The 26,883-nt window shown below is 42.8% G+C and overlaps 1 protein-coding gene across 3 annotated transcripts in view; it reads right to left on the bottom strand.

The window, feature by feature from the left end:
* igf2bp2a (insulin-like growth factor 2 mRNA binding protein 2a) overlaps positions 1 to 26,883 on the bottom strand; it is a 44,730-nt gene extending 17,847 nt beyond the window's left edge. For all 3 annotated transcript variants that reach the window (XM_084544479.1, XM_084544481.1, XM_084544480.1), the window contains exons 1-3: positions 26,589 to 26,883; positions 25,345 to 25,405; positions 1,251 to 1,299 (exon numbers count right to left, since the gene is read on the bottom strand). In XM_084544479.1, coding sequence (XP_084400605.1) covers positions 1,251 to 1,299; positions 25,345 to 25,405; positions 26,589 to 26,763 — 285 coding nt within the window. In that variant the 5' untranslated portion in view covers positions 26,764 to 26,883. The remainder of the gene's footprint in view (positions 1 to 1,250; positions 1,300 to 25,344; positions 25,406 to 26,588) is intronic.

Here is a 26,883-nt window from a genome sequence, read left to right as displayed (position 1 = left end):
AAATTGTATAGTGGACTGATTCACACATTATCTAATTCTTTACTAAGACTTTTAAGTCATCCGGCCTTCACTGTTGGGGCTTTTTAAAAGTTGTCAGAGGATAAACCGGACTTTCTTAATTATTATTCCCGTTGTAGTCATGAAAGCATTCAGCTCTAATAAAAACAATCAAATTCAAAAAAGCCATTAAATCCATTAATGGAATTTATTCTGCTCCAACATTAATGTGGCTGTCATATTTTTTATTTTATTATCATCAAATTATCAATTGTATTTTAATAAATGTTATTAATACAAGGTGAAGTTGATTTCCAACCCAAATGTATTTCAAAGCACATAATGGAAACTTGCTATAACGCCACATGTTTAAGCTAAATATTCTCATGCAGAGATGATACATAAAAATGTATTTAAAATGTTCAGATGCTGTAAAAAGGTAGTTGTCAGTAATGTTGATAATACAATGGGTTTATTTATGTCCTTATCAATGGAGTTTTTAAATTAAAACCGTACTGTATATTAAGTAACCATATATGATATTTTATTATATTATATAATATTAATCCACATCATATATTAAATCTGTTAAATTCTATATCTGCAAATAAAAAGCAAAATCTGGTAAATTGAAGTAGTAGTAATCAAAAGCCCAGTGCGTCCCTCTGACATGAAGTGAAGTAGAAGAATTATGGAAGAATAATGTAGCATCAAATGTAAATAAGGGCTTAAGTAGCTTGAAGTTACACAAACTACAGCTCTTTGGTTTGGTTTGGTTTGGACCATGGTTTGCACGGTTGCACTGAAACATTACGAAAAAATAAATCTCGCAACTTCACATCTTTGGTCAAATAAACATTTATTTTCCCCCCAGTGCTTTTATTCACTAATGTTGATATTTTTAGTTCCCAGGCCCAGATCTCTGAGTTTTCTGGGGAGCAGATATAAACCCAAGAGAAACGGGAGGGTTGGCAGGCATGAGGACAGACAGACTCTCTCACAGACAAAACCAACATGGACCCCAGCTACGTTACAGATGTTGACACACAGACAGAGTGTCATCCGCGCAGTAATGAACACTGACGCCGATGCGAGCGCACACACGCAGACATAAACACGTCGACACAAACACTTGAGTCTACGAGTACAAAAGGCTGGTGACTCACTGCCAGGAAACTGGTTTATGCGCTACCTGGTGCTGTTCAACTGGGCATCACTGTCACACACACACACAACACACACAAACAACTGACCTCCCACTGTAGATGAGGGGGAATGTTCCGGATCTGGATCTTCCGACTCCTGCAGAGATGAGAGACACAGACGGAGTGGATTTAACAGACCTGAACCACAAACTCACACACACTTATAGTAACAGTCATCTGTTGTGTTTACGCCAAAGCCAGCAGACCTCAGTCTCAGTCTATACATATATATATATATATATATATATATATATAAATAGAGAGAGAGAGAGAGAGAGAGAGAGAGAGAGTATATTTATATTCATATACTGTATACAGTACGATCATCAGGCATAACATTATGACCACCTTCCTAATATTGTGTACGTCTTCCTTGTGCCTTCAAAACAGTTGTGACTCATCACAGAATGGACATGGGCCTTTTGAGTTTGTCCTGTGGTGTCTGGCAACAGAATGTTGTTAGTGGGGTCCTTTGGGTCCTATGGGTTGAGGGGAGGGGCCTCTGTGGATCAGGCTTGTTCCAGTGCATCCCACAGATACTTGATGAGTTTGGGATCTAGTGAATTTGGAGGCCAGATCAACACCTTGTGCCTTTTTTCGTGTTTTTGTGGCCTGGTCTAGGTGGATGGTACATGTCTAAGTAACATCCACATGGATGTCAGGTCCGAAAGTTTCCCAGAAGAACATTGTATTCTCACAAGATGGTCATTATTTGCTTCTCTTGTCAGTCGTCATAATGTTATGCCTGATGGGTGTTTTTATACACACACACACACACACGTTTGCTGTATCAGCAGCTGAGAAGTTGAGACAAGAGCAGAGATGAAGAATCATAGCTGTATTATACGTTGTGTAAATTCACAGTCAGCCTACTCTTACTTTCCACAATACCCACAGCTCATTAGACATCATCACCAATCAAAGGATTGTGAGAGAAGTGGTGAGGGGAGGTGTGCAGGTGAGGGCGTTTATTAGCCGCAGCAGTTAGTGACACCCTCCTACGGCTGCTATTCTTGCTGCTCTCACTATGAGAAGTGAAAGTAACACAAACAACATGTAAAAACAGATTCTCTTTGACGACTAGGACGGGCTTCTTTCGCCCTGAGTGAAGCAATCGGAGGCTGACGGGCGCGTTTTTGGTTTTAGATAAGCGGAACCGAAGGAACAGAACGTACCCGCGCCAGCACAGAAACAAGATATTCATTTATTCCTCGAAAATTTATCCATTTGTTCCTTAACAGTGTATCACCCTTGATTGCGGTTCATATGCATTTCATTCTCATCCTCAGTTTTTGTTGTCAACTTGTACATTTGATTTGTGAGTAAGATCAAAGATGTTCAAACCTCCAACGCGCCTTAGACACATCTTTTAGTTCTCTTTCAGTCATAAAAGGACAAAGTCATAGAGTCCCTCTCTGCCCAGTCGTTTCGGGATCCCGGGCTTCCACACAGCGTCTCTCTGCCTACAGCGAGTGTGTCAGCTCAAACGGCAAAGCCACACAAACCGCCCGTGACCACAGGCTGTTAACAACTACATTAACGTGAGAGCGTCCAGCCCTGCAACGAGGGCTGCTGATGAGGGGCTGGTGGAGAAAAAAGTCACACTGTAGACCTAACCAAAAACGCATCAAACGAAGCATTTCAGTGCGCAAATAGGAGACATTACGGGAGTGAGGCCGAGGCACAGAGAGGGAGGAGGAAATGCAATAAGAAGCGATAATGAGGTAGAGGTAAAGAGGTAGGTTTTAGTTCAAGAGGATTTTCCACGGGAAACACAAACAAACACCTTTGCTCTGCCTTGAACACACGCGCACGCTCTGACACACATTTCTCCGTCTAGGTTTTTCCCTCCGAACACGTCTGGGCGCGCAAAATCCGCAGGTCAGAATTTCCTGTCGGCAGTGAGGAGAAGACGAGAGAGCTGGCAGCTGGACATGAATGAATGACTCTTTCTGATTGTGCTGCTCAAGGAAAAAAAAAAAAAAAAAAAGAGGAGAAACAGCGTCACGTGGATTTGGGAGAGCCCTCTCCTCTCCTCTGAACTCTGAGTAGTAGTATTAAAATAAAAAGAAGTGAATCAGCTGAAATTAACTATGAGTACAATCTGTTTGCATTTATGTGTGAACTACACAAATACATGTCCAATTATCAGCAACTTAACATCGGTTTGCAAAAAAAAACACTTAATTACAACAGTAATTAAGTACTTGTGGCGAGTACATCCTAACTCACAGTTAAGCACAAAATACCCATAAAAAACAAACAAACTGACAATTCCCAGTGTGTCCTACCACACAGTGGCCTGCAAGCTTTCTGTCACTGATGGTGGTTTAAAGCGAGTGGCTCGATGAAAGATCTCTCTTGGCAACCAGTATCCAAACAAGGGTAAACCGATAAAAATCAGTCTGTACCACTAAAACACATCACCTTTTTCAATGTAGTAAACAACTCCCTGCCATTCAAAAGCAGCCAGTAGCTGAAAAGCATTTAAGGCCAACTCAAAACCTCAAAACAGCCCCAAACGCTGGCATCCCTGAGAGGCCCAATATGGAAACTAAAAGCTCCTTTCATTCAGCGCCGTCCGCTTAAATAGCCCGTGAATTGTGAGGGCCCCAGTTATTGTGTCTTTGCTAATTAATTATGCCAACTGTAATCTTGGAGCAATGTTAGACGACATAATGCTCAACTGCCGCACATTAGTGCTGTCCTTGGTAGCTTCTTTAATGTCAATAGGCACCTTAGTGCATCTGCTATCAGGTGGGGCAAAATCACAGGGGGCCGGGGCAGAGGTCAGTGTAAACCGTTCTCAATAAGATTGCGTCACACTGGCACTTGTATCCCCAACTAATTAAACTAAACCCCCACATCTTTTTCTGTGTTTTCTTCTCTGTGGCCTCTCGCTTTACTGTCTTTCTGAAATATGCAGAGGAAGCTTCCTGAAGGGACATCTCGCGGAAAAAGTGACACTGCCTCCTGACAGTTCTTTAAGGTCTCATTTTCAGCATGCTTGTGGCCGCTAGCTAACCATAAGATCACTGCCTTCTGCCTGTCTGTCTGTCTGCAGGGATGGGAGAGGCCCACAACACAAGCCACCCTGTAACGTACAGTATACTGCTGTCTCTCTGTTGTGTTCAGGATTATGCACAGACAACAGCTGCACGTCTTCTTCTCATATATGCTGCTTTATTAAGAACCCAGTGGTATTATATGAAGCTGCAGGCATCTGCTAACATCTCCTGTTTGTTTGCATTCAAGGTGAACCCGGCGGCCTTTCTCTGCTCCTCCTTTCCCAAGTCCGAAATGAGCTGCAGTAGAAGATACAGACTGAAGTCAATGGTTACTTAATGTTTGTTGAATGTAACCAAGCTGTCTGCTGTTGGTTTGGAGCGGCCTGCCAAGAGAAAAACGAAAGCCTCTCAATTTAGGCCTTTAAATATCTGAGGGTGGCCATGTTCATTTGAAAAGCTAATATTTACTGCTCCCACCTGTACGAAGTAAGGAACCGTGTCTGCGCACAGGCGTGCATACTAACACGCACATAACCTCTGAGAGGGCTGGCGGACAGAGGGGTGAGAAAGAGGGTATTCAACCCTCGCCAGAAGCTTACAGCGTTCCTAAAGATGAACCTGATTATAGTTAAAAACCCTGTGCATGAATAATACATTTAAATCCGGATCTCTTTTTTTTTTTTGCTTCTTTTGTTTTCATCCCGTCTAAACTCTCTTTTAATTTGTCCCTTACTTTCAACTTGCAAACAACATTTAACCAGCTTTGTGTCTCAACGGTTCATTCAATTGTAAGGGGCAGAGATGCAAGCGTCATTTAATCTATTAGCCGACCAGCAACTGTGATTGTTCTGCAACTGTTGCGATAATTGATTTATTAGCAAATGTCAAACGCGAGATAGATGCTAGATGTCCTCTTCTTGGCGTGACATTATACTGTACAAGCACAAGTCCACCCAAGATCAGAGCTGCACGTGGACGGAGCTGACTGAATAAAGAGAACGTGTCTGTCCATGCAAACGGGCGAAATCCTGCTCTCCTAAACGGAGGCAGAGAAGAGGAGATGTCAATAGCACTATGGGAAAAAGAAATCCACCACAGATAACAGACCTGGGATCAGCATAATCATTTGTAATACAAGCTGCATTTACTTGATACGGTATTGTCTAATAAATCTTACGGCTACAAACTGCCACATTTAACAGGCTTTCCAGATTTACAGTATGACCAGCAGGGGCAGATTTTTTTAACTTAAAATAGCAAATACAGATACGAATATGAAAAGGGAAATGCACTTTAATAAAAGGCACCCATAAAGAAAAACAGTGTGTTGTAGTTATCGTGTATTTATTGCTGGATTACTGTGACTAATGTATGAATATTTCAGAACTTCAGAATAGTTTAAAATGGTCTTTTAATCCATCTAATAATACATCAAATTATATAAAGTAAAACAGTACTGTGAGGTAAAGTGTGTCATTTCACTCTCACTTTATGAACAGGGCATAATGGACACAATTCAATTTGTCATAAACTCCGTGCACTTTGTTCCTGAAACGCCCCCGCAAAAACGAAAGTCACTCGTGTCATTAAAGGAATACTATACCACAAAAACAGTGTTTGGGTTTTGTGGTGTTTTTTTTTTGTTTGTTTGTTTGTTTTTGGCATCTTTTGGAGTTCCTTGAATGAGGGTAAAATCTTTTTTAAGACAAGCTCGCAGGAGTGAGTAATTAAACATGTCCCCTCTCCGCTCTAGGACTCTATCTAATGAGGCCTTTAAAAGCCTTGTTTACCTTCCTATCCCTGCTCTGTGCAGACATCGGGCTGTCAGAGACGGTTCGCTAAGCCATGCTGTCCTGCACCCAGCGGGGAGGCTCTCTCTGGACAAAAAAAAAAAGTCCCAAACAGCCTTTCAAGTCGGGCTTGTCCGGAGCACGCTGCCTCACAAAACTCCCGCAAACATCTCTGCACACACGGTCACCTCTGCTACAAACCTCACACGTAATTGTTTGCAAATTTCACCTGACTGATAACATCTTTTCTCCATTAAACTGTCATCGCTCTCCCTCTCCTGCATCCATGAACGCTCAGAGCAAAACCCCTTTACCACAGTTTTACACCTATATTTGCTGCTTTGTGCTCTAATGGATTATTTGTTACTTGAGATGAGATGAACATTTTTTTTTTCTTCTTACTTCCCTCTTTCCCAGCGTGCCTGTCAAAAAGCTTCGCTACATCTGAAGGCCGTGCAGGAGGCACAGGAAGTTCACATCCGTCCAGAAACAGTTTGACGAAAGAGTTCATATTTCACAGAAGATACCTGATGATCTTCTAAATGAAAGATGATCTGGCCTCCATCGCAGATCTACTATGCAGATAAAATAGGAAATGAAAACCTCTGTGGTCATAAATCACACTGGAGGCATGCGATTACGCACCTATTACATGCTCGTATTACAAATGCAGTGAGATACGCCGTCTGCAAAACACTAATGTCTCTGCTTATTTGACGTGTGGTAATGCAGCGCTGAGTGCAGCATAATGTGATCATCTAACGATCAGCTACATTTAGAGCACGTATGTAAGCTCCTGTCGCCGCTGCACCTCCAGTTTGCATGTCGGCACCGTATCACAACTAAAGAAGGGAGAGCTTTCAGGGTAGAAGTCAAACGGTGACGTGGCAAACTGTTTGGGTGGGTTGGTGAAATAGCCCGGTGGTCGCTTCTACTCCAACCGAAGACTCATCTAATAAGAATTAACCCAATTTCTGGTTTTGACCCTTAAGCTCTTAAGCGTCTAAACGCCCGGAAAGCTCAGAGAAGGACCAACAAGTCTAGAACATTTAGGAGACCCTTCACTGTGGAAGATTTCCTCCTCCTTTCAAACTCTCCCAGTGTGTCCCACTCTCTGCTGCTGGATTACGACGGAGCTCAGTCCATGCCTGTGTAGTGTTCCTAAGCGCTTCTCTAAGGCCCGTCCTATTGTTGTGGAGCAGAGATAACAGGATTTGTATGAGGGAAGTGCCTATACATTGTTTTTGTCCTTCAGCTGCAAAGATTTGTTGCTGTTTGTCCTACCGCCAGGACGAACAGACTGTGAATCAGCACATACAATACGTAGCACGTTCAAGGACGAGACTTTTCTCTTTCTTTTTTTTTTTCTTCAATTTATGCATGTCGGTACATGATTGTGTATTGCGCTGTGAGCAACTAATGAAACACAACGGAAAAAGAAATTCCATTGTAGAAAATAACTAGACACTGCAAGACAAGCAAAAAATAAAATAAAATAAAATAAAATATTGATCACTGAATAACATATTTTGGTAACACTGAATTTCAGGAGACTAAAATTTCCACATAATTTCAGAACAGTTTACAAGATAAGATAAAATAAGATAATCCTTTAAGTAATCCTACAGCGGGGGAAATTTGTCAACGATGTGTGTTTTTTCTGGCTGATGAATTCAAATGAGTTGCTTCTTTAGTGCAAATAGTTTTTAGGGTCTGCATGTGATACGTGAAATTTGCTTACAGACAAATGTTGAAAAAATTGTAATAAATAGTGGATACATATTTCCTTGGGTTTCTACTGAGTCTGTCTTTTTAAGGACATTTGCTCCCCTCTACTGAAAACCAAATCACCTCCTTTCACTTTCAAGGAAATTATTACAAAACGATTCTGAACTAAAGAACTACAAAAATGAAAGGGTCATCTGAATGGACGGGGACTGTTGATACAGATGTTTTAGATAAAAATACTTTCACAGAAGATCAAAAATGAAGATTGAGACATTGAGCTTGGAAACATTAATTGAGAAAATAATTCCTCCTGCCAAGACTGATTTAGTTTTGGCCGGGTTGTTGAAAATTAGTTCTGGTCTGTTTGTCAAGTAAAAATCTCGACCAGCAGACAACCAGCTGCCTGGGAGACTTAAGCCAGGGCAAAGAGCTTTTGTTTGCTTGGTAGTGAAATATTGATCATATTTATCATAGACAGTCTGACTGTTGTGTGAAAAAAACAGGCTATTAAATCTGCACCAAAACACCTTGTGGGCCGTAAATCCATTTCTAAACACAACACTGACTTTATCTTCTTTGAAGTTTATCTGAACAATTCTTTTATTTACACATCCAGCAGTTAAAGAGGTTAACTGAATGAATTCATATAAAAAGAAAAGTCGTTAAGGTTTCTAAGGTATCAATAATTGTCAGTGACAGTTTGCCACATTCACATTCATTAAATTGTCATTATTCCTCCATATCAGTGGGACAAAAATGCATCCCTCGTGACGCAAAGTGAGAAAACGGAAGATTGTGTCTGCTCCCTAACCGCATATTTTCAACACCGATACTGTGGAGCGAACAAAGGTGCTGCTCCACAGCTCTGCTAACCATCTCATCTCAGTACGTAGCGTTCAGGTGCCTGTTTGTGTTTCCCTCCTACAAGACCTCGGCGGGTGAGAACTCATCAGAATTCAGCAGGCTCACCTGCCTGCCTGTTTCTCGTCACGCATTAGTTTTCACCGTGGAGACGCAGGCCGAGAGGCAGGCAGGTAGACACACGCAGCTCTAATGGAAGCCACAGCCTTCCTGTTGACATTTGTCTGTTCCTTGCTGCCGACGCTCGCTGAGCTGGTTCATAGAAAGACTAAGGAAATGCTTCATATTGTTACTTCTGCGTTACTTACACAACTACAGAGTTAATTGACAAGGTTTAATGGTACGCGGGGAGATTTCAAGTAGATTAGCATCCCGCATCAGGCAGTGAGTCAGTGTTACATAACGGGGTTAATTTTACAAATGATTTGATAGATTTCGGTGACTCAGGCCAAGCAAGTCATTCAGATGTACGCTTACAGCACCACAATGTTTACTCTGATTCAGACAGCCGTCTAACGTATCTGTTACTCCCACCACACATAAGCTTAAAGACAACATTACACAGACAATATCAACACAGTAAAACAAATAAAGCTTTACATTAAATTATTTGCAGCCCTGTTGCAGCCGATACATATATAAAATGATTTTCAGTTCTCAGGTGTAAATCATAACAAATTAATTTACACTCAGTGCTACAATGCCACAGGGTGCCCGGCTGACACAAAACACATTTTCTCCCGTCACGCCTACTAAGCCAATGAAATGAGTATTTTAAAATGTTTCATTTGCCCATCACTGTGGCTTAATCCATTTCTATTTAAATGAAAACATTTTGCTCCGGCACAGCGAGCGAGCCCTTCAGGGTGGCTCTGAGCATGCGTTCACATATTTTTTACGTCAGGACATTTGGTGCAAAACGCATTCTTACTATATACCTCAATGCATGTGTTATGTTTTCTGAGCAATGTGGCAGCAGCAGCAGGAAAGAGGTAAATACTCTGCAGTGGGGAACCAATGAATGGTAACAAAATGTCACAACTGCACAGTTTGACAGTTTGATATTACAACCATGACAAGGAAGCAGGACTGCTAACAATAAGAGGAAAACCTTAAAAAAATCAAATGGCCCTGAGACTTCAATGAAACATCTGAATGGGGAGCCATCAAAAAAGCCTGAGGATTAAAAGAGGAACACCTGCACTTTGACTCTAAGCCATGTATTTATTTTAGCAGAAAACATTTCAATCACAGGAATTTGTCAAAATATAGAAAGATTTCCTTCAGACATGTTTTAAGAAATTAAGATTGGATTTCTAAAAAATCATGTCTTCTTGTTTTATAAGAAATGCACAATTTACAAATGTGGAAACAAAGGTTTAGCTGCTGGACACAAGTGTATATTCCACACTGGCACTCACAAGCAGAGTGTTGAATTCATAAATTGAACAAATGACCCGATAAGCTAATTCATGTCTGAGATGTAAAACAATCCGATGCAAAAAGTCAATTTCCCTAATTATGCAAAACTCAGAAAACATGCAGCTGCAATTACAGCTTTTACATTTTAATCTGCTGGTGCTAAAACCACTTCCCCTGCCACAAAACCACGAGCCGTGGACAAAAAAAAAAAAAGAAAGAAAGAAAAAAAAATAATAAATAATAAACAGAAAGATGATTCAAGAAGACGTGCGGAGTCATGTGCTACGCTGTCCTGTCCTGTCCTGTGCACATCAAATGCCTGCTGGCTCCTTCACACTGCTACTTCACAAGCCGAGGACTCCTCTGGGTCCCCGTCACAAAGCACGTAGTCAGCACAGTCACTGAGAGACACACGGCCAAGCTACAGACACACAAACACACACACACACACACGGTCATGTATAGCCAACCAGCGTGCCCACTCTTCTCTACTCGTGCACATGCTCATGTATTTTCTATGTCTGCCTCTCACACACCTCAGTGCCTAGAGCTATTGACAGGTGGATACCAGCTCATACTGCGGTGGTGCAGTGTGGGTCCGCCGTTAGCCGCTCCTCATGGCTACTTCTGTTGCTTTTATGTTGAGTTGTGCGGCTTGTTCCTTACGTCTCATCCTTTAATCTGCCGGCCATAAGGTATTATACTGTAGCTTGAAGGCTGAGCCTGCCTGCCATAGGTGTAGGTCCCAGCAGGGTTAACCTGGATCAATACCGCACGCACACCACTCAACATTACGCAAGCCCTCAAACACTTTGCCTGCTTCCCTCTCTGGGCCTGTCTGCTGGCCGTCTGTCTCTCTCTCTCTGTACCTGTCTCACTTCTTCTCCCTCCGGCTCCCTCCGGAGAGCGAGCTCTACTTGTTCACACACACACACACACACACACACACACACACACACACACACACACACACACACACACGAACGCACTGCCTCCTCTCTTTCCCCTCCCCCTGTCTGCGGGGAAGTTCCTACCCGAGAGTGAAAATACATTCAGCAAGTAGCGGGAGGCTAGTGAAGATTCATCCTCTGAGAAAATGAAACACTCTGGTGAAAACGCTGCGGCCAGTCACAGCTGCCGTCACTGAGGAGTCCCTGCCCTCCGAACAGCTTTTGGAAACAGTGAAACGCACAAAGCGTGGGGTCAGGAACCAGTGCCAAGCGTGTCGTTTAGAATGAGCTTCATGGCTGTTGTCTTGGTCTCCGTGTTTGCTTTGAAAATGACTTCATTTTAGATCATTTTATAAAATGGTTTTTAACTGTAGAATATCTGTATTATCTATCCATATGCACTTGTTATTTTGTAACATGTGACAGCTGTGTTCGCCTCTTCTGTAGTTTTACTCAAACCATGTTTTAATCCTGCAGAAAAATTTAAACCTAGTAGCTATACCTGAATATTTATCTTTTTGTTCATTTACATATATATTTATTTTAAATGTCACAAAACTAAATAATTATTAGAGCTGGAACTAATTAGGTTCAAATTAACTTGCACAACTTAAAACAATGACTCATTTATTTCTATTAACTCAGCACTTTTGGTAAATATAAAGTCCAGATGGTTAAGGATGATTTATGTGAAAAATTATTGAATTGCACCGCACATTAATAATGATCAGTTTATTTATCATTATATTATTTTTGATGGCGCTTCCCAAGAGCCGACCTAAAAAATCCCAAAGAAGAACAGATGCCTCTTAAAAACAAACATGGCAGTGAAAGAAAAAAAAAGATAAAGCGATAGGTGGGAACAGACTGAGATTTAATTAAACTGCTGACAAACTGCAATTTTTACACAAGTGAGCAAAGTGTGGTCGCCCCGATAAGCCATCAACAGATTAAGAAGGCGGTGGGATTATGTATATAGGACGCACTTGTCTGGGCTGGGTGGGACAGCGCAAACAGATTTAAGGTTAAAATTATATCAATAGGGAGTTCTGAGAATAACAGAGACTAGATTTGATTTATTAGTGTGTAGAAGGTGAGTGTGTGTGGAGGTGCAGCAAAAAAAAAAAAAGAAAAAAGAAAACACGTCATTTCTGGTTTCCTCACTGTTGCCTGTAAAAGGCTGTTTTTTAACTGTTATGGGCGTCCAGCTCTGCAATGGGAGGAGTCAAATGGATAAGAACTTCCAATACATTAATTACATTATAGTGCTCCTCCCAAAACCTTAGATCATCTTGTGTCACGTGACTCTCAAGTGGCTGAAGTGGCATTATCCCTGTCAGACTTTAATCCCGCAGCTAAAATGGCTCCAAATCCTGATCTACTCTGTGAAATGAGGCAGGGGGCTCGACAGGAAGTGGACGGGAGACGGACGGGACTCGGAGCCGCGCGTTTCGATCAGGGGAGGGCTTTGGGAATGTGAAGCAGTTGATTTGGATGAGGACGGCTGCAGCTTGAGGATGCCTGCACGCTGTGTGGGAAAGTAATATGTAGACTAATTCAATTATCGGAGTTGCTCACGGGGATGTCGGCCCCCGATCAATAAGCGATAAATACTTGAGTAAATATCCTGAGTTAACATCGATATCTCAGGTTTGGAGGCTGATCGCCACAGCGGTGTGTGGACAGCATTTTAAAGCGAGACGGAGAGGGCAAGAGCAAGAATTATTGGTGATTGTGAAAAGAGGAAAAGGTTTGTTGTTCCGGCCCTTATATATGCGACTAGAAGGCACTCAGTGGAGCTCCAAACCTCTGCCAAGCAGCAGCGATTCTTCGGCTTGCAAAAGTTGAAGCCTGTGTAACGGTTTCTGTTTGTTTATTGCTGGTTTTCCAGGATTGATTATGTAACTAAATGCTACAGTACGAGAACGCAACAGCGCATACAAACAAACAAAAGCAGAAAATGTCAGGCTGGAAATCTTCTACCAAATCTATTGTGTAATCCTCCCAAAAGACCAACATAAGTTAAAAAATAGCCCAATTTTGAATGTGCATGCTGTACAATCTGAGCTGAAAATACCAACGAGAGAAGGTCTCCAATTTGGGACAGGATATTCAAAGGTTCGTCCACTAATTCAAAAACTATTTCTAGCCCCACTCAAGCTCACGACGCTCCTCCACAGAAACACCAAAACAAATCTGCAAGCATTTACAGGGCGGCTGCTTTCATCATTCCTGGCAGAAAACATACAAGGCTGGTTCCCCCTCTTTAACAAACACCCTGTCCCAGTTGAGGGGGTTATTAGGAGTGAGGGCTGCTCTGAAAACCTGGCTTCCCATTCTTTAAAGCTCGCCACAACGACTGCGCTGAGGAGCACTGACTCAGAGCGAAGGACTGGCAGATCTGAGCGTGTCACAGAAAACATTAATGAGATAGTTTGTCATTATCAGACCCGGTGTGTGTGTGTGTCTGTGTTGGAGGGGTGTCACAAAGCCACAGAGTCTTTTATAAAGAATAGCAGGAAAATGGCCAGAGCTGTCTTTAGTCAGGTGGTATTTCTGTTATTTGCGCTGACGTTTGATCGAATCAAAGTGTGTTCGCGTGTGAATCTGGGGATACACTTTGATAAATTCGCAGTCATGAGGGAGGAAACAACAATACTGTAAATGGTCTACAAATGCCCGAGGTGGGTGTGCATCCATCAAAGGGTGCAACAATTACGCCTGACAAAAGGAAGCAAAAAAAATCCCAAAAAAACACAAGCCCTGTTAAATTAGACATCTCTTCAAACGCTGTGTACCCGATGTATCATCTTTGGCGACTCCACATCTACACCACTGTCTCTTTGACATCAAACTAGCCTTTGAAGCCTGTCATGCTATATCTTCGTAATTTATTGTCCCGCAATGTCATGCGACCGGATATCGGGCCGCCTGGAGTCAATCCTCACACCACTTGAAACAAAACCATCTCTGCTACAATCTCTGCAATGAACTGTAACGTCCCACTTGGGGAATGGCAGGAGCATAGAGTCACAGACACACACACACACACACATGCAGTGACATGGACACAAGCGCACACAGACGTCTACTGTTGTTGAAGAATCCGAATAGCAGTAACCACAACTCTACTAAGAATAAACTGCCTGTCTCTGTTACACTATCTGATAGGGCAGCTCACATTCAGCTTGCAGCACATAACATACAGTTGTACGCCATTTACACCCGCTCATGGTAACACACAGCGGGCTTCATTCGGCACTGCCACTCTGTGCCAGGGGAGCCGCGGCGATGCAAGCTGAAGGGAAGCGGCGAGGGACAATGCACACAATCTAGGTGGTAGGCTGACACAAAACATGCACATGTGAGGAGGAGGAGGGGAATGGAGGCAAGACAGGCACCGACTGCTGCAGTGGAAAGAGAGTGTGACAGTCCCTGGAGCACGGAGGTGAACTGCAGCTGCATCTTGTGGAATTCACCATTAATAAAAATGAAAATCACCTGAGCAGGCGCAGAATGAGTTCCTTCAAAAAAATAAAATGCAAAGTTGAGCTTAAAGGCAAGGACCCCATTAACTTTTGCAACAACTCCCCCGACAGGAACGCACGCATGGCTGCTTCGGCATCAAATATTTACTAACCCGGTGAGCTGAAGACGTCCGCATTTCTGCCTTGAGTTTCCTTGACCGCGCCGTGCTATGGGCTTCAATTTTAATTGGATTTGTGTCAATGTGTGCTTCATTTAACCTGACAGGGACAGGCAATTCATCAATCAGTGCCATAATGTTGCATGCATGCGTGAGACAGGAGGCTGCGGCACAGCAGGATTGGATGCGAGCACATTTGCAGCTACTGCAGACAGATGGCAGCACGAAATATCAAGAATTCCATGGTAAACACACACAATCGATCAATCGGCCGGTATCCTAGCAACTTGCGCATACACTTTGGCAGTTGTGTATGCGCTGTTTTGCTCATAAAAAGAGCCAATTGAAAAAAATGGGAACGTGACAGCTGAAAAACCTTAGGACTGATATAGTACTCCTTGTGTACAGTATGGCATGGCAACTGGAGCAGCTACTGCACCCGCGGGAAATCCTAAGTATAGGCTGTTTAGCGAGATACACACAGATTGAACACTTTCCAATAAAATATTCTTCCCCTCCGGAGAAATATTAGCCAAGGGTCAGCAAGACAACAACTATTTACAAAGTGGGTTGCTGTTTTTTTTTTTTTTTTTTTTTCGCATTCTGCTCACGGCTCTATTTGAGCAGCTCCGCAGCGGCTGTATGAAAATACACCCTCTCTGCAATCTGACGTTCGGTCAGATAAATTCAAAAGGACTCCCATAGGGTAACTTTCTACTCTTCCCCCTCTCGTTCCATTGCTTTCTCACTGTCTTTCTCATACGAGCTCTGTCTTTCTCTCCCAAAACGACTGACTGGGTATTGGCATGTGCTGGGTCCCTTGGCAGCGAGGCAGATGGAGTCGTCCTGCTCGCTAACACCTGCCTGGCCCACATTACCCAGCTCATATCGGCCTCAGCAAATCAGAGTCAGGATCGAGCACAGCTGTGTAAAGCAACAGGCTTTATGGGATATCACAATTGCCAAATACAAAACAGTACATCTGCCGAAACTAAGGGAGAGCCTGCAAACGCTGCAAACCCATAGGAAGGAGTGCCAGAGACAAATACACAATATCAGGAAGAGAGTAAACACTTTTCCATTAAACAACAACAAGCAAAATCATTCAAGGAATAGCTCCAACACTTTGGGAAAGGCTTATTTGTTTTCATGCCATGTCTTAAAACTGCAGCCAGCAAGCATAAAGGATGGAAACAGGGAAACTGATAGCATGGCTCCTATAAGTAACTTATAATCCACATGCTTTAGATCAGGGATCCCAAACATCCAGCCAGTGGCTAGAATTTATGTATTTATTTTTCCTACTTTTATTTTCCACTCGATTACTTCATTTAACAGTAACTACTTAATCTTCCAGCAAGAGTCCAAAAACTGGAAAACAAAATGCAGAAAAACGCAGCAACTGATTTCCTGCAACACACCTGACACCGGACACTGAAATGAGATTCTGTAAAACCAAAAGAAAAGAAGCCCTGCAAGGCATACATTTTCAAATTAGCATGGAGTTTATTGTGACTACTTCCTGTTTAATTGTTAATCTCTGAGATCTGGAAATTCTCTCAACCTACTACTGAGATTTTAATTAGAAGGAAGGGTGTGTAGCTCAGCTTAAATGTGTATGGAGCTGAAATGAGACTCCAGATTCTGCTCAGTCTAGGTTTGATCTTTTAATACGTTGTATTTTAATGGCAAGGTACCAGTGGGGGGAGGGGAAGGGGGGGCAGGGAACAAAATGTTGAGAGAAGTTTTGATGTGAGCATATACATTTTCCAGTTCTATCTCAAACCAGCAGGCGGAAATCCTTGTGCTTGTGAGCAGACCACTCACAGCCTGATGAGAGAGGACACCAACAGCCTCACAGAGCCAGCCAGCAAGACTCGCCGACGGGGGAAGAAATGCCGCCCTCTATCAGCAGTGCTCGTTTCTCCCCGTGCAGGAGCAGAAACACAGCAGAGGACACACACGCGGAGGAAATCACAAGCATGCACGTGCTCGTCTTTGACTCGGAAGTCCTCCCTGCGTCTTCCTCTTCCGTCAGGGACGGTGTGAAACAGAGGAAGCACAATGGTCAGACTGTGCCCCAACTTGTGTCGTAGGCTCAGCTGTGTGCCGACCTACTGTAGATGACTTGTTCTGGTGGTGGTGTTGGTGGTGGTGGTGTTGGTGGTGGATTGGGGGGGGGGGGGGGGTTGTCGGCCTCCGCTACATACATATGGAGAAGGATGGAAATGACGGCAGCGAGTGGGTTCATGAATAAGAAAGGTCACAAAAGGGCTGCGGCTGTGACACAGACGGACAGCCCATTCAGCACTTTTCCCTGCTGCACTTGTGGAAAGAAAATGAGCACTTGAAGGGTTTTAGTGAAGCAACAGCCTCACACTGGCCTTTTTATTTAGGCACCTTACTGGGCTATGTATTCACTGTCATATAAAATCAGCACTCTGACCGCTGCACCGCCCATAGCATGAGCCACTGACACACGGCTGGACTGCAGTCTGGGGCTTTCAGCTATAACCAGTAACCAGTCTCCTGTCTCTTGGGAATGGGTGGAAATTACAGGATCTCCAAAGTGACAGCATTTCAAATCAAACATGTGCTGTAATCATACCATTCTGACAGAGATATCAAAATATTTCATAATGATCACTTGTAGGGTGAATCTCATGCTACGGCACGCAGCAAACTCAACTTTCTTGAATATTCTTTGCAGCTTGCAATGGAGCTCTTTGGGTTTATTTTCTGGAAGCCTTCATCGTCCGAGCTCCCTTTCTTTAACTAAGCAAAACACTCAAAACTGGTTCCCATGGCAACGTGGAGAACCTAACCCGGAACAGTTGGAACAGAATGCAGCGCGACCTGTAAACACACATGGACACACACACACACATTGGCGCTGTTGTGTTCCCACATCGAGATGCTGTAAATGTCAAAAGACTGTATCTTTCGACATTTGCTTCTCCACACACAGCTGACTTCAAAAAGCCACATATCAAAAGACGCTCCTGCAGCTACATGGGAGAAATGGTGCATGAGAACAATCCACGCGTGTAATTTCTTTATGACACCACATATGGATGGTACGGAGACGAAATGACAAACTTTTGAACGGGGCTCGGTTTGAAAGCAGCGGGGCGTCTTTCTAAACAGACTTAAAATTTAATCAAATAAGTTGGCTCAATAAACATTAAAATATTAATTCGGTGTAATAAATAAATGCCAAATAAACAACTTTAAATTTTCTATATGAAATATTATCAAGAGATGGCTGCTTTCAACTACAAATTGCCGCTCTCAGCTAATATTTCACAGCGTATCTCAGACAGCAGCACCAGTGCCAGATTTCGTGACATAACGTAATATAAAAGAATGAGTGTGTACTATCTCTGAAGAGTTTTTAAATTATTTTACCACAAGATATGAGTATGTTTATAATGAAAAGAGAAAAGGACCTATGAGAGGTAAGGCTCAGAATTATTTGATTAAGAAAATCTGATTATATACAGAAGGGTTGTGCAAAATCAAATCAGCGTCCTGTTTTTCTTCTGGATCAGGATTTCTGATTATTTTGACGCTAAGAGTGGCAACACTACATTCTGCACAATTTATATATATCTCTCTTTAGTATATCTCAGCCAAAGAAATTCTGCTCACCGCTCATGTTGAAACACATCACTCTCAGGTCTGTTTGACCTTGCCTCCTGCGTCTCCCCTTCTTTCTCCACATTGTCTCCTGTCTTGTCAGTTTTGAGTACACAACTTTCAGATAGGGCCAACGTCGAGTCAATGGTCAGTTTCATCACTGCAGTTGTTACCAAATGTTCACAGTAGCCTTTCAATGCCAGCTGCTAGAGATAGTTTAACCATAGCGGCCCGCTTGCCTATGGCTAGATCTTGAAATAGCATTCCTGTTTTGTTTTTTTCTGGTTTTCTTCGTAACGTTCAGTTATTGTTCAGTGAGGAACATGAGAAAAATGTGACTAATCAGTTGCAGTCTGGAACTCCAATGAATAGCCAATCATCCAGCTTGGCTATCTAGTATCTGTTTGTCACCACATTGCGGTGGTTTGTTATCTCTTTCTAGTCATATTTGGTCATTTTTTTTGTCCCATTGTGTTAGTTTTGCATCTCTTAGCTGTGATTTTGTGTTTCTCCGTGTTTGCATTAATTCCTAAACAATATATTTGAACTATGAGGAGTTCCTGTTCCTGGATCATTCTTGGTACGCCAAGCAATCAATCTGTCACATTAGTAAACAAATCTATCAAGCTGTATTAGGCTTGGGATTGGTGCCGCCACTGGTCACCCGTCAAGCCATGTCCCTGGTTTAAAAGCAAGGGAAGAGACTGAGAAATGTCCAAAGGGCAAAGGTCCAGCTTAAGAAATTAAGGAGACCATTTGACCAGGGTGAAGCTTCAGGATGACAGCTCATTCCCAGCTCACTGCTCTTAGCCAGTGGCGGCACACAGCCTCCTATGCTTGTAAGCATTTTGCTCCCCTGGCTCACTCCATGCTGCCCTCTTATTGGATCCCTAGGAGGGTTCACCTGTTCAAAACCCATCAGAGCTCTTAAGTTGTACCCGGGTAGTGGTTTTACATGGTGATGATATGGGACAAGGACGGGGTCTGCCTGTGTGAGAAATGCCACCTGCTGTGTGCCTCAGCTGCCCACCCCTCCATGGACACCACACCCCTGTGTGCCCACTGCGAGGACCAGCATACTGAAGGGTGAGAAACACTAAACTTTACATCCGGCATTAAGTTTTCAGCTTATCTGCCTTCCCAGTGGCATCCTCATGCAGCATGTGAACGTATCAACATGTGGATGACTCCCCACCACAACCACAATATTCACATGCAGCTCCCACAAAAAAAAAAAAAACAGGCTGAGCAACAGAGGGACATAGAAAAGGAAGCAGAGACAGCAGCTGTTACACCTTCACAATTACCGCCCCAAAAAAGAACTTGGGTACAAACTCTGCCTCTCATAATCATGATTTATAATTCATTAAATATTCATATCCAGCACATTCGAGATTCCAGCAATTCATCAAACCCTGCTTAGCAAAACAGCGTCCTCAGACATCTGCTCAAAACAATGTCGGCCCTTCCCCTAGAGAATTGAGATGGTGGTGGTCACACTTTTCTCTGTACAAACAAAATAGCTAGGAGCTGTCTTAAGGCGGATTCAGTTCTCCGTCTACACAGGGTGAAGGATTATGGGAATTTAACCAATGCAAAAGGCTACAGAAACATGCCTGTGCGCAGTCCTCCATCAAGGCAACAGTGTGCATAGCAGGTGATGACAGCATGTATAGGTTGGATGCTGATTGGTTGAAAGGTGGGCCAAACGACTACAGCAGAGTTCACCACGAAGAGGAAGAAATGCAGAAAAAAAGGAATGCAGCAAGCGTGCCAGTAACAACGCTCGATATTAAAACTGAAGTCTTTGTCCAGTCTGCTCTACAGTATGTGCATATGGACCAACACCACCACAAACACGGAAAGGAGTAGCCTACATTTGCGGCTGTTCCACATATTTTTGACACTGCCACCTAGTGGAGGAGGGCTGCTACAGCAGGTAGCAATGCGCCTGCAGAGCTCTGCATGGCAACGATATAGTAATACGCTGGAGCTGTAATGCATACCTAATGGATAGGCAGCTCATTGAGCACTGAGTTTGTTAGAAATATCCTGCAGCTCTCAACTCATGATAAACCCATTGCTGACACAGAGCAACAATGCAACTTTTCTTTTAATTTCTACCAAAATAATCCGACGTCAGCGCGCCATTGAGAATACATCATAAGAGATAAATTCTCTCACAGACAGTTTTGAAGAAAAATTAGTTCAGCAGCTCAGTTCAAGGAGGCTCTCATCTCTAATCAATGAAGGTTTATTTTGCTTCCACCATAAGCTGCCTCTCCATTACTCCGAGCATTCTCTGGCAATAACCCGGGAGAGGAAATGCATAATGGTGAGGTTACAAATAAAAACAGAGATAGAGGAACTGTCCCCTTCCTCGGATGAAACTGACATTGTCATTGCAAATTAGCAACTGTTTCTGAACCTGCGTCACTTTCTTTCAGGTGAAACTATTTCAAAGTGGGGGCCTGTCCTCTTTCACTACTATTATGTCTAGTATATATTTTAATGGCTTAGTCAGAGAATAAGCTATTAAGTCAGAGCCTTACTCCTCATTCCAGCCACGCCTTCCACACCCCCTCACCAATGCTTCTGAGAGTCATCTAGCTGAATATTTAAATCCTGGTTGTAATGAGTGTAATGCTGTGGTGACATATTAGTCATGCAACAGGTTTCAGCGGAATGTGAATGACAGCTTACTGAGAAGTGAATCTATTCAGATGCAGCTTTGATATACATGCGAGTGCCTTTTAGAAAAGGTGTTTCCATCTCTCAGGGAGATTAAACAGCAATCCCACAGGTCTGACAGACACACAATGAATTTACAATTCTCTTACATTTAATCTTGCTGCTCCCCTAAGCTATGAAATCTGTTGCACTAGTGTTTCTGTTCAGGAGAAAAATATAATACACTCCACGTTTGTGAAAAAGTTAATAATTGCTAAACAAATTTAGCAGCGTTGGATAAGCGGTGAAATTTGAATTCAGCTGCCAAAGGGCACTCCAAATAAAAGCCGAAGGCTAATTTATGACCAGTAAATAGTTATTGCTAATGAAGAACAATCTCCTTTCCTATTACGTTCAGAACACAAGGTCTCAGTAAAAAATAAACTGGTATGGAACATTACACTTTTTCCACCCTTCATGAGTCAAATGCCTGAAACAGAAATTCAAGTTAAAACACATCAGAAAAGCTCTTTAAGGCAGAAAATGAACATAGCTGGGAGCCACGTCAGGCATCAGCTCCGCGAAACACACCGCTTTGTGTGACCCCTCCTCTTAGACAGGTGAGGGGAGACATGAGGAGTCAGGAGGAGGGTGCAGCGGATGTGGCTTTAGAAGTGAGCAGTGCAGTGCCTCCTGCTATCACTCCGGACAAAACCGGAGCCTGAATTGGAGAGCTTCCCCTTCACCCAGGATCAACTGGGGAGTATTAATGGATTCGGAGTGGATCAACTGATGGCTATCGTATTTCGCTGTTTTGACTCAGTGTGCACTGACAACCCAACACACACATCTGCATGGGCACCACTGTGGTGCAATGCAGATGTTTACACCCATGTCTCGGTTTTTATCCCTTTGTAAAAAAAAAAAAAAAAAAAAAAAAAAGTAATGTAATCAATTTCGCTTCAGTAAGCTGAACATTTAATATTCTCATGAAGTGCACCTAATCTGTGTTTATTGTCAGCCTGGTGGAGTTTCACACAAGAGTTGGCGCTCAATCACAACTTTATCACTTTTTCATTTAAGCATGTTTTCACTTCAGGTTAAATCAGAGAGATAATTAGGAGGAGAAAAGCCTGTTACTGTTAACTGTTAAACAAGCACGTAAACAAACAGCAGGACGACGGCTTCAACTGTGTTTCTCCCACAGCACCGCCGTCTTTGAGTCCCTAATATTGATAAGCGACTATTGACCAGGGTCACAGCGAGAGCTCGCATTTGTCGCTCTGACCACTCTTCCACCGGCTTAATAGCCGAGCAACACTGCATATCATTTATGTCACACCAATATCAATTAACACCAAGTCACACTCTGCTTCCCTGCGCGTTACATGAGCAACAAGGAAACTTAACAAGGATGAGATAAATGCTGTTTTCCTCATTGCTTGTGTAAAATCAAGCCCTCACTGAGGAACCCAGGAGCAAGGAAGATATTTCAGTTTAAGCAAACAAACTCAAATCTCTTCTCAAGCTCATTTACACTCTGTCAATCATTTTAAGAGTAGATATATTTAGTAACAATATTTAAAGCCATTTTGCTGAAACTGATTCCACATAAACCTATTGATTTTCTTTTGTATTTATTATTTCTGCAACAAACTGCACATATTATGAACCTACAATTATATTCATATTACAGGTATTAACATTTAAATCCCACACTCCATAGATGATTTTAAATTGAATCTCACTAGCATAATAATATTCACATAATTTGTTGCCTCAGCACTGTAATCAATTTAACATTAGAAAAACTGTAAAAGTGATCAAAACAATCACAAAAGCTTCAGCAGAAATAAGCCTTGTCATTTTTAAAATTGATCTTTTAAAAATGACTAATAGCATGAAGCTAATTATTCTGGATTTTCCGAGACAAGAAGCTTCAAAGGTTTTAACAGATAAAAAATCAAAAAGCGTAAATTCCATGTGCCTCTGAAGTAATCTGAAATATCAAGACATAAAATATGTGGAACTGAAATCATATTTAAATGATAAATAGGACAGAAAAACCACAACAGTGTACAACTTTTCCAGCTTATTGAAAATGCATTTAAAAAGCCTCCTGTTCTTTATAATAAAAAACTCATTTTAACAAGCCAGTTGTTACTCCAAAGACAGCACCATAATATGTCTGTGTTTTTGTCCCTTAAAAAAACAACATAATTTAATTGTCAATGAAAATGCTCCTATTAGCACAAAGGAAACATTGCACAACAAAACTAAACTAAAAAATACATAAAGAAACACATCAATCAGCAGCTAAAACTACAGCAGCCTCACAAAAACCAAGAAATGCCAGCAGGCCTGAAGAGAAAGCTCACACAGCTTCCTATAAATAACTAAACAAAAACTGATCACTGGTTCACTCCTAAAGCATGTTTAACAAGGGCTTCAACTCACTTAGAGAATATTTAAAATCAAATACATAACACTTCCTGCAGCTGTTTGCATAATTGTCTAAATTCAAGATTTAGAAAATAGCATAAATAACAGAAATATAATTTTTTTGGACCGTGTTTTTAAATATAAATTGCATTTCTCGTTATGTCTGAGCCAGCAATAATGAATTAAAATTGCATGTTTAAAAGACAGGACATTTGCATTAGCTAAACCTCTATAAATAATTACAATTAAATCTTACATTGCAGGAGCAAAACATTTGCACTTTAATCTTTTTAAATTGAATCAGTGGGAAGGTTTCTGACGTAAAAAGCCAAAAACAAACGCTTGCCAACTTTTGGGGGGGTTTCTCAAAATTAAACTAAAATCTCAACGTGGGGAAGAATTGTCCCTTTTAAACGACGTGAACAGACACGAGCAAACGCAAAAAATACACGTCCACGTGCGCAGTTTACGCCGGCTCAAAATGAACACCTGTACGTGTCTTGCGTTGCAACCCGCACAGACCCTCGCTGACATGGCGAAAGATTTCGCTTTAAAGGCCCCGTTCAGAACATGCGAGCAGCTCCAGCAGCTGACACACGCAGCCGATTGGACACATGCAGGCACATGTATGGACATTTGCTCCATCTCATTCCGCCTATAGCCGTGCAGTGTGCAGGACCATCATGGCAGCCATTATGAGGCTCTCCAACATTGCCACGGCCTACGTGCACATTAACTGTGGGGAGTGGCGCAGGCTTTTACACCATGTTGCGCCTTGCAGCTTACAAAACGCCTTCAGATCGAGCAACAAAGCGGGGAAACGACACAGTACCTCGACATTTGAAACATACATAATTTCCTCTATAGTGTTGCACAGCAGAAAAAAAGAAAGAAAGAAAAGAAAAGAAAAAAAGCGAGAGCTGGAATGTAGGAAAGTGTAGCCTGCACTAGAGGGGGAGGACTAGGCTGGAAGCGCATAAAGTATAGATCACGTGTTTCTCCACAAGGGGCTTGAATATTTACCTTTTTGTCACGCAATGTAGTTTTCCCCCTATAGCCAAGGGCTTTACTGTGAACGGGGGTTCATCTATATGTGTTTGGGTGCATAAGATGCATAATCTGCCACAAACGACGCACTTCACCGTGCAGAAAAACACTGCGTGATTGAATTATTACTATTTCCAAACTAGTGGATTTCTCGTGTTTCTAAAACTACGTGGACAGCCCCACCGGAAAAGCAAAGTGCAGTGGTGTGGCGTGGCTCTGGAGTTTAGGTCTGACCTATAGATTAGCTCACAAAACCTCCCAACAGACGTCGCTTTCCTCGCACACACACACACACACACACACACACACAGTATGTCCCACATACATCCACAAGCATGCACAAAGTAACCAGAGGAGAGGCACGTCTGATTGGTATGCAACTCATCGTGCATTGCAGTGTTACAGTCAATAATGAAACCTAACTTTATCGCCTACATATAGGGAAAAACACCCGTGCTGGGAAACTGTTTACACATGCAAACGAGTCAGTATGGAAGTTTAACGTGCAGCCTGCGTGACGCCATTTCAATTAAGACACGGAATTATTGCATGTGGTCCCAGTGTGCGAGTGTGTCCATGTTCTACAGTGGGATAGGCCTCGCTGCAGATCACGCGATATGGCAGCAGCCACCGTGTGTTCTGCGGATGTTGGGACCAAATTGTTTCTTTGTCGCGTTCTTGCCTTTGTTCAATCAGCGCGCACAATTAAAAAAATCCCCTCGCAGGGAAATAAAACAGCGGCGGCGTGGCAGGGATCGCACGCAGGAGCCGAGAAATGAGGGAAAATCCGCTTGCTATATTTCACAGCGGAAGCCTACAGGTCACACAGTCTGCCATGGGGCACAGTATAGGAGTATGGTACAATGTGTGTGTGTGTGTGTCAGAGAGAGAGGGAGAGAGAGAGAGAGTGTGTGTGTGTGTTTCAGATTGTAGGCCTACCTTAGTTTTTTGGGAACAGAGTAGTCTACCTCTATCACCTTTCCATGTAATTCAACTTTACCTGTAGGGGCGAAAATTGATAGTGTAACGTTAGCCGTGTGTGCCATGAAAGCAACAATGCAAGCTGGTAGGCCTACACACCAACACTTTGAATCACTTCACCAAGTAGGTGCGTCCCCATTCAAACAGCCAACCCCAGAAAAAAGTAGTACTGTGCCCGGGCGCGTTGGGCGCACGGCGGCGGACAAACTGTATATGTTTACGTTAATGCACCCACGGTGTGACATTTCGTGGGGTGACAATTGAGGGTGTCGGCGCCAAAAATGAAGCATGATAAGCTTATATAGTGTTTGGGGGGGAAATGGGCAGCCATGCTTTCCACTCCCACAACCCTCACAGTGCAATGAGGGATATTTTTTTCTGCTCCCAGTAAAGAATGCAACATCAAAGAGGAGATGGTTTGGAAGGAGAATGGCTTGTGCTCTTTCTGTTGTAGGTGGTGTTTCTTAATTCTCCGTGTTGACCCAGCCAGGGGGTGAATTTGAAGCGCTCCTCGGCTCGAGGCTCGAACACGGCTTTTCGTTACTATTGAGTGGCCTGGCGCAGCACGGAATTAGCGTCTCACCTCGTCCCCCCTCAGCTACCTGTTTATTAGCTCTTTCCTCCGGACCCCCATGACCCACCTCCAAGACACCTCGTAAAAACATAGCCAGACATCAGAGGAACATGGATCTGACAAGTTTTCCGCGCTCGCGTCGCTCTGCTCTCTTCAATAAAATCAAGATAAAAAATAAGTGAAAAATAATTATGCCTACCCGAACCATCAGACCATCCCATACATTCCAGCGGGTGATTGCAAAGTAGCGCCCCGCACCATCGGAATCTCCAAAATATAGGTTATTGTGCGCGTTAATTGCGTTACGACGACTCGTGTTTTCTTTAGCCAAACGGACACCAAAGCCCCGAGTGTGTCCTGCGATCGATCATTTATCCGATTTTTGTTGGAGCGTGCATGACTGAGCGTTCATCTAAACTCTGATGGCACACGGATGTGATCGCAAACACTGTCCCGAGCACACACACGCACCCAAAAAAAGGAAAAAAGAAATAACACAAGCTTATGGTTAATATTTCACATTTAGGACACGCTGACCTATTGTGTTTTTTTAACCTCGTCTTGCAGTTTGACTCGCTGTGAAATTTTCCCTGTCACCAGCAGCATCACTTATCAAATCCACACTTACCAGAAAGAGTCTCTATAGCCTTTATGGCCGAGTTCTGGTCGGGGAAGTCCACAAAAGCATAGCCGGATTTCAGTAGGACCTGGTCGGCCACTGGCAGCTTCCTCTCCCCAAAGAGCTGCTTCAAGTCCTCGACAGTGACCGAAGGACTTAAATTCCCAACATATAGTTTGTTCATGATCTGAAAGGAAAAATCTCGAAGGGGTATCAGATCTTGGAGAGGGAGTCAGAGTGTGCGGCGATATTCAGAGAAGTATAAAAATTAAAAAAAAGATGAAATTAAAAATAAAATAGAAAA

The sequence above is a fragment of the Chelon labrosus genome, assembly GCF_963514085.1.
Source record: "Chelon labrosus genome assembly, chromosome: 5".
NCBI classification, from domain to species: domain Eukaryota; kingdom Metazoa; phylum Chordata; class Actinopteri; order Mugiliformes; family Mugilidae; genus Chelon; species Chelon labrosus.
The sequence above is the reverse complement of the archived record's forward strand: the minus strand, read 5'-3'. Positions and strand labels throughout refer to the sequence as shown.